We start from the raw sequence: 9223 nt of genomic DNA, 5'->3' as shown, positions 1-9223 counted from the left end.
ATGGTGGGAGGTGAAGAAGGGAGTGAGCAAACAAAATAAAAAAACGCTGGTTTAAGTTTAATTTTTATCGCATAGAAATACAGCTTCAAACAGCAAAAACTTAGTAGGGTAATGAAACAACGAAAGTGAAAGTTGCAATTGCAGAATTCAAGGAAGTCAAAGTGATATAAAGGTGATGCTATTTCAGAATACAAACGGTGCATTAAATACAAATTTGTATGCTGTATAAGTAATTGATATTTATATATATAAAGAAGTAATTTTTATTGCTCTCCCTCTAGTTCAGGTATCGATACCCCCCCCCCCCCTCCCAATAGCAGGTCTCACTGGGAAAGCAGATACTTCATTTGAGAACTAGAAAGTTCAATGTAACTATTCTGTGAACCAGACGTCATTTCGCTAATGTGCTTGAGTAGAAAGAATCACGAGAAGTGAAGATTTTTTTATATGCATATTAATTGAGTTTAAATTACCACAGGGTGGTTTTTGTTTTCTTTCAATGTAACCTTTTGGGGCGTATTTTGGTGTTTGGATTTTGGTGTGCTGACAACGCACGTGACATGGATTAAGCAAGTGGGCGTTATTTTCCGGTGGCAGGGATGTTCTGAGTATTCGCTCCGTTCTGTGTAGAGCCGGTTAGAAATTTTTACACTAATTGGAAATATTTTGATAAAGTGCTTTTTTTCCTTCCCTTTGCAACTTTCTTCCCCCAAATGAAAAATATAACATTTCTCGTAATCGTTTGAATACAATTTTAGAACGTGTTCTATCACGTAGTTAAAGTTAAATAGATTTTATGCTTACTCTAGAAGACGGATCCGAGGATTCCTCGGCCATGACAGGTGGTTCTGGAAAGGTATGTTTGCATTAATACTTAATAGGCTTAGAGTTATCGAAAACATTTATTTACTTATGCGAGTTTATAGACATCATGAATGTTAATGGAATAGTTTCATTTGTTAATTCTTTATTTGTATGTACTCGGTAAAGAATCATTATAATGTTGACTTTGTCAACTTGGAAAATGAAATATGTTGAGGAAAAACTTATCAGTTTTTATTTCTTTTATTGATTTTTTTTTATTACTACTGGAATTAAATTATCAAAAATAAGAACACGTCATTTTAAGGAATTACAGTATTCCTTAATATCAATGTACCTGAAATAAAATATAAAACTATAATCGTCTGAAACTACGAACATTTGTCATGTTTATCTGTAAATACGAGAAGAGTAGGCGAATTCTAAGTGTAGAATGATGGTAAAATAACCAATTATTTTAGATTGCTTCACCTGTTGAGAGCAGTGAATAAATTCGGTATTGAACTGCAATACCATTATGGCTTATTACAGCCGGAGACTCAGTATATGAGACACCTAGGTTAATCTTCAGCTTTTTTCGTATTATTTCCACAGAAGAATTCTGCTGATATCCCTTAGTGATATTTTATGAATTATTCATAAGTTTAAAAATCCTTAGGATTGTAACATTTACACTCGCATAGAAATCATCCCTCCCCCAACCAACCAAAGCATTTTATATATTGTTACATTTTGAAAATAGTGTGATCTCAAAATAAGTTTGGAAAAATTGAAGCAAAACTTTACTTTTTTCGCGATATATATATTATATGAAACTGGAAGCTATAATAATTTTTGTAGAAATAAATCTTTATTTTTCCTTCTAGTAGGCATGCAAAAAAAAAAAAAAAAAAATCCCTATTTCAGGTATGTTTCCTTTCACAATTTATCAATCAGTTATTTTTTTATGGGATATAAATAACAAGAATATTTGGAAATGGGACCTCTTTAAATTTTTTAAAATAATAAGGTAAAAAAAAGTTAGACAAGTCTTATCAAAAATAATTTTTTTCTCTTTAGGGTGAAATTAGGTTAACAAAGTGGGCAAAATATAAAGGACACACAATTCTATTGCAAATTGACATGTGTGGTAGGGCAGTGCCCTGTTTGCTCTAATACAGAGCCTGAAGATTTTGCTTCTAGTGTGGTATTTGACAAATACCACTTTTTTTTTTTTAATTTCTGTTACTTGTTTAAATATGTAAATAAAATTAATTCTTCCATGTACCTTTTACCCACAAATGTTCTCTAATTAGTTATGCAGTATTTCCTGTTTTATTCTTGATATACTGTGAATTATGAGACTTCTAAATTTTTTTTTTTTTTTTTTTGTACGGTGTTTAGCAGATGCCAAGCGAGCAAAAGCATCTTTCTTACTTCTAGGCAATTCTCATTGCCATGTGGTATCTGTGAGATGTCAGTGACAGGTGTCTAATCTTGTTGGGAAGCTTTGATTTCACTAGCTAGATATGCAAACACTGGCAAAAATACCTTGCTTTTACTAGATACCACACAAGTATTTTGGTTTCAATCTAGGTTATTCTTAAATTATAAAAAATGTAATAAATTTATCAATTCCTTTAATTTTTGTTTGATATATTTTTAGTTTGGTTTAGCAAATCATAATTAATAATCACCATTTTCAATTTAGTAATAAAGTTTAAAATTAATTTTTCATAATTAAGAGGTATCTTACAGATGCCACAGTTGTATTTGTTAAATTGAGGGTGCAAGTGATGGAAAGGTAATGAATTTTTTACCTTAATTACTTGATGCTGTAGATGTATCTTTCTACCAAGAAAGATTAGAGGACTGCAGTTGTTCAAATAAACTATGTTAGTGAAAGTGTGCATATGTGAATTGTTTAAAAAATAAGGTGCACTGAAGTGAGCATCTTATTTAGTTATTTGTAATGCTTAATGGCATAAGGCCATTTATGAATATTTATAAAATTTTCATTCATTAGTGATGCATAATAACCCTAAAACTGATCTTTCTTTATAAACCAAAGGCTCACAAACTACTGAGATCTGCAGACACCTACTTCTGAACACTTTGCAGATGCCAGTTTGAGAAACACTGTTCTAGGCAGTTCTCATTCCCATGTGAATATGACATTCTATGAATATGATATTCATAGTTAATTTAAAATAAATTTGTAACCCAAGGTGCCCTGTCCCCCAACCAAATTTAGCTAATGCAGTTACAAGCAGATATTTCTCATTTTTATATTTATTTTCATTCATTACATTATTGGCAATTAAAAGTCCATATCTGGACTTTTAATTGCTTGAAGAAAATGATATCCTTCTCCCCCAAACATGGAGACATTCTAGGATTAATTTTCACACCCCCTTCTCCTTAATACAAAGTTTATATTCATTTATTGTGCTTGATAGCTAGTAATCTGCATGCAGCCACTTTTCATGCTGATATGGCCTTGGGTATCCTATTATGATATTCCATATGTCAAGTAGAAATGTTCTAATTTTTTTTTCTTGGTCTTTATCTATTTTGCTTTTGGTTTTAAATTGAAAGTAGTTTTTGGAATTCTCTTGTATTTCTTCCTTTCGACATAGTCTTTCCATTTTTATTAGTATCTCTGTTTCTTCAGTGATACTTGCTTTTTAGTGTTAGTATTGGAAAATGTTGTAAATAAACAAGCTTATACAGCAGTAGCAAAAAAAAAAAAATCCTTCCCATATCACCTCTCCATCCTTAATATTTGAATTTATTCAGATTCCCCACTTTCACAACACCAGATGGAAGTTTGTTCCAACAATTAACTAACCTCTGGTTGAAACCAAATAAATTTAAACATGTGTGTCATAAAACCATCTTTGTGCCCCTTATGTGTGTTGTCTGAACTAGAGTAAGGACAATATTTTAATGGATTAAGACACCAGCTTAATCCATTCAGAGCCTCAATCAGATTTCCTTGCAGGTGCCTAGTTTACAGATGCTGTAATTTGCAGAGTCTCTTCTTGGTAAGAATACCCCTTTAGTGCTTCCCACTAACCTTGTTACTCTTCTCTGCACCCATTCCAACAGATTAATCTCCTTCCTAAAATAAGCCTTCCAGACCTTATGCAATATTCAAGATATGGCTTTACCATTACCTTATCCATGCTGTCTTATCTCTGCTACTCACATGCAGTGCCTTGCATTTCTCGATTTTCAACTTCATTTACCCTCATCTCCTAATTTTTCCAGATATTGTTGCAGTAGCATACCCTGATTATAGTCACTAACCACTCTGCTAACCTTTCTATCATCTACAAATTTGACATTGTCTGATATACCTTCTGTTTAGGCCTAAATGGATGTCAGATGAATTAATGAGGCTCCTGGCAGAGAAGAAAAATGCATGGGATACATATAAATTATCAAGTGACACAAACCTATGGCAGATATAAGCTAGTCACAAAGGAGGTTAGGCAGGCAAAGGCAGATTACAAGAAATCTTTAGCAAAGGATGCAAAGAAAAACAGCAAAGAGTTCTTTACTTAGGCAAGCTCTAGAAGGAAAGGGATGAATCATATTGGTCCACTTAACATAGATGGTTTGACTATTGTGATGACCATGCTTTGGTAGCTGATAAACTGAATGAGTATTTTGCATCTACATTCACACGCAAGGAGTTATTCAACGAGAGGAATCCCAGAAGCTTATCAAACTAACAGGAAGCTAAGTGATTTTGTAATAACTGAGGGCAAAGTGGAGGAAAAATTGTTGAAGTTAAATATAAGGAAGGCACCTGGGGTGGATGGGGTCTATCCAGTTATATTAAAGGAAGCAGCAAAGGAAGTAAGCAAACCCTTAGCCATAATTATGTGAGCTTCCTTTGACTCAGGGGAGGTCCCCATGGACTGGAGGTCTGCAAATTTATCCCCAATTCACAAAGGGGGTTCAAAAGGAGGCGCAAGTAACTATAGGCCTGTTAGCTTAACTTGTGTTCCGGGGAAAATACTTGAGTCACTGGTACAAAAAAAAAAAAAAAAAAAAAAACATTGCAGGATCATCTAGACAAGACTGCAGTAGTAGTAGTAGTAAAGACACAGCATGGGTTTGTTAAAGGGAGGCCTTGTTTGATTGGATACTGTGATGTGGTCACAGAGGAACTGGATGCAAAAAGTAATTTTGATATCATATACTTGGATTTCAGGAAAACTTTTTTGATACTTTTGCACATGGAAGACTGCTGTACAAATTGTAGTGGTATGGCATTAAGGGCAACTTGCTACAATGGATAAAAGGATGGTTGAGTGGGAGACGACAGAGTGGTAATCAATGGACAAGCTCCTCGTGGACTAATGTTATTAGTGGAGTTCCCTAGAGTTTGGTGCTGGGTCCACTGTTTTTTTTTTCTGTATTCATCAGTGATATTAATTAGGTTATATCAGGTATAATGTCCAAGTTTTAGCATTAGTAGAGGCATACGATGCAAGAAAGCAAGCCTTCTTGCTTTTTTGGCTGATGCTATACAGCATCAGCCAAAAAAAAAAAAAAAACCCCTCCCATTTCACCCCTCCATTCGTTCCAAATGCCTGTCCAACTCAGCCTTAAATTTATTTATTCTATACACATCCACAACAAAAGATGGAAGTCTGTTCTATCAATCAGCCACCTGCTGAGTGAAGGTAAATTTCCACACATCTATTCTACAACGGTCTTTCCTCAATTTGAATTTATGCCCCCTCAGGTTCTTAATCTGAGCAAGAGGAAGAATCCCATCAGCATTCAGCTTGCTCAACCCATTCAAGGCCTTATACACCTCAGTAAGATTACCTAACAGGTGCTTACTCTCCAGGCACTACAATTTGTAGATCTTAAGCCTTTCTTGGTAAGAGCACCCCCTTTGTTCCCCTCACCAATCTTGTTGCCATTCTTTGTACTTGTTCTAACAACTCTACATCTTTCCCAAATGAGGCCTCCAGACCTGTACACAGTATCCTAGGTGTCACCTGACCATTGCCTTGTATAACAGGATAATCACCTCCCTGACCCTGCTAGCAAAATTCCTATATATCATTGACAAGACCCCATGTCCTGCCCTGGCACCCGTCTGCACTGCTCAGCAAACTTCATATTTTACTGCACAATTAACCCCAGATCTTTTTCACTTTCCACTTCCCTGAGTGTAGTACCACACAGTTGGAATGTTTCTCTTGGGTTATTGCTATCCATATGCAGTACTTTGCATTTGTCAAAGTTAAACTTCAGTTGCCAGTTCTCAGCCCATTTGCCCAACTTATCTAGATCCAGTTGGAGTGGTATACTGTCTTTACTATCGTTAACAACCCTGCCAACCTTTGTATCATATGCAAACTTGGACATTAATCCTGATATATAAATTCATCAATATCATTGATGAATACACAAAACAAAAATGGGCCCAGCACCGAACTCTGGTAATCAATGGACAGTGCTGTATGTGGACAAATGTTATTAGTGAAGTTCTCCACTCTCTGTCGTCTCCCACTCAACAATCCCTTTATCCATTGCAGTAACTTGCAATGGATAAAGGGATTGTTGAGTGGGTGCTCAATTTGTACAGCAGTCTTCCATGTGCAACAATTTCAAAAGCTTTCCTGAAATCCAAGTATATGATATCAAAATTATTTTTGACATTCAGTTGCTTTGTGACCACATCATAGTATCCAATCAAATAGGTCAGACAAGACCTCCCTTTAAAAAAAAAAACCCATGCTGTGTCATAACTATTACTGCAGTCTTGTTTAGATGATCCTGCAATGCTTCTTTAACCAGTGACTCCATTATTTTCCCTGCAACACAAGTTAAACTAACAGGTCTATAGTAACTTGTTCACCTTTTGAACCCCCTTTGTGAATTGGTGATACATTTCCACACCTGAAGTTATTGGGGACTTCAGCTGAGTCCATGGAAGTGCTCATAATTATGGCTAAGGGTTTCCTTACTTCCTTTGCTCCTTTAATATAACTGGATAGATCCCATCTACTCCATGTGCCTTCCTTATGTTTAACTTCAACAATTTCTCCTACACTTTGCTCTCTGTTATTAAAAAATCACTTAGCTACCTGTTAGAGTTTGATAAACCTCTGGCATTCCCCTCATTGAATAACTCCTCATGTATGAATGTAGATGCCAAATACTCATTCAGTTTATCCGCTACCTGAGCATGATCATCAATAGTCAACCCATCTATTTTAAGTTGTCCAATCTGATTCATCGATTTCCTTCTATAATTTACATAAGTAAAGAACTCTTTGCTGTTTTTGTTTGCATTCTTTGCCAAAGATTCCTTGTAATCTGTCTTCGCCTGCTTAACCTCCTTTGACTTGATTACAGACAAGCTTATATCTGCCATAGGCATCTGTCACATGATAATTTATATGCATCCCATTTTTCTTCTCTGCCATGAGCCTCATTAATTCATCTGACATCCATTTAGGCCTGAACCTTGAATAGTATTTCTTAGTTGAAATGAATAGCCTAGTAGCCTCAAAGATTAAGTCCCTGAAGGCTTCCCATTTAGAATTGAACATTGATAATATCAGTTGATCCTGCTGTACAGAATTTAAAAACTATCTGAGACCCCTGTAGTCACCTTTATGAAAGCAAAAGCCCTTCCATTTAGCCATGATGGTAGTTACATCTTTTAAGTAATTCCCATATCAGTACATTGTGATCACTGTCAACCAGTGGTTCCTTTATCTGCAAATTCATTAATGCATGAATAATCACTGCTGATAATCAGATCAAGAGTATTATTCTCTGGTTGCCTCTCGAACAGGCTGCTGTAGAAAAGTCATTCCATAAATCCAAAAAAACTTGCTAGTGTGCAAGTGACCAACTCAAGTCTGTCAATATCTGGAAAGTTAAAATCCCCCATTTTAAGACATTCTGATTTACTGGCCCACTCTATTTCTCTGCACAGTTGCTCATCAGATTCATTAGGCCTATAACACACACACCTACTCATTTTTCCTTTCCCAGTGCTTATGTCACACCATATAGACTCAACATTACATTGTCCACCAACATCAATTCCTTTACTGACCATCCAGACTTCGCCGAAATTGGATCCGCTTGACTTGAATATCACCCAAATGTCAGTTCCATCAGCGTTTGACTCACAGATAGCAGGTACAGCTTGTCTGACATATCTGAGAGAATGTCTGTGATAACCTCAAGGACCAATGCTTGCTGTAACATCATCCATTCCTTTATCAGCACCATCTTCAGCTGGTGAAGATTTTCTGGTGTGTGTGGACATGCCGCTAGGCATCTCCTCAGAACGTCCCATATGTGTTCAGTGGAATTTAGATTGGAGGAACAGGCAGGCCAATCCATACGAACAATGTCCTCACTCTCCAAAAGCATATCAACAGCTGCAGTGCGATGGGGTGTAGTGTTATCATCCATAAACAAGAACTCGGGGCCAATGGCACCTCTGAACAGACGCAAATGGGGAAGGATTACTTCAGTACAGTAGCGTGCACCAGTTACATTACCGCCTTCCAGTATCTGGAGTATATACGTCCATCCATGATAACGCCTACCCAGACAAGAACACCTCTACTGTGATATCGATCCCTTTCGGTGATGTTTGCAGGGTGATACCATGTGTCAACCTCTCGCCAGATTAGCTGCTGAGACAATCTACTCTCATCAGTGAAGTATACCTTACCCCATTGCGCTGCTGCCCAATCCTTGTGTTCAATGCACCACTGTAAATGGTGTCTCTGATGGGCAGGTGTTACTGCCCATCAGAGCAGTGTTACAGAGTACTGGCCATCAGTCAAACAGTCCACTTTTGTGGAGTCACCTGGCCACAGTAAACCACGATACCCTGTGTCCATGCAGCTGGTTTGCAATGGATTCCACTGTCTCCTGTCGGTCCCTCTTGGCATGTAGGAGTATATAGCAGTCATCATTGAGTATTGTTTTTCATGGATGACCAGAATGACAGGTACAACTGGTCCTTCGACCAGTTGTACCTGTCATTCTGAAGACCAATCGCGCACGTGAAGCGATTCTATGGACTATACCGAATTCTGCAGCCACACTACTCTCACTTTGATCTTCCTCGAGCTTTCCAATTATTTGACCCTGGGTAAAGTCATCCAGATGTTGTCTGCTAGCTGTTTCGGTGTCTGTAGTACTGTATGAAACCAATTGAACATCTGTAACAATCGTGCTCAACATTCGGTAATTTGCACTTAACTGCTGCTTTTATGGGCGTCTGAGAACTTGAGGTGTAGGGTAAATTCCCTCGAAGAAATTAATGAGGGGACCATCAGGCTCTTAGCTGCCCAGCTCAATGGCAGAGCTGACTCCTGTGCATCAGGCAACACAGACGCATTCTCCAAGGCAGAAT

General features: G+C 37.1%; 1 protein-coding gene across 2 annotated transcripts in view; it reads left to right on the top strand.

The window, feature by feature from the left end:
* Positions 1-9223, top strand: part of Snx6 (sorting nexin 6) — a 133486-nt gene continuing 124263 nt past the window's right edge. Inside the window, exon 1 of one of the 2 annotated variants that reach the window (XM_090386905.1) lies at positions 1-172. Coding sequence is in view for 1 of the 2 variants with exons in the window: in XM_090386904.1 (XP_090243030.1) it covers positions 797-856 (60 nt within the window). In the remaining variant the exon portion in view is untranslated. Of the gene's footprint in view, positions 173-378; positions 857-9223 lie in introns of those variants that run through there. The other variant, XM_090386904.1, reaches the window with a different exon arrangement.

This window comes from Mastigoproctus giganteus, chromosome 12 (genome assembly GCF_048544385.1).
Source record: "Mastigoproctus giganteus isolate SK-2022 chromosome 12, ASM4854438v1, whole genome shotgun sequence".
Taxonomy (NCBI): domain Eukaryota; kingdom Metazoa; phylum Arthropoda; class Arachnida; order Uropygi; family Thelyphonidae; genus Mastigoproctus; species Mastigoproctus giganteus.
This window is presented reverse-complemented; position numbering and strand designations above follow the sequence as displayed.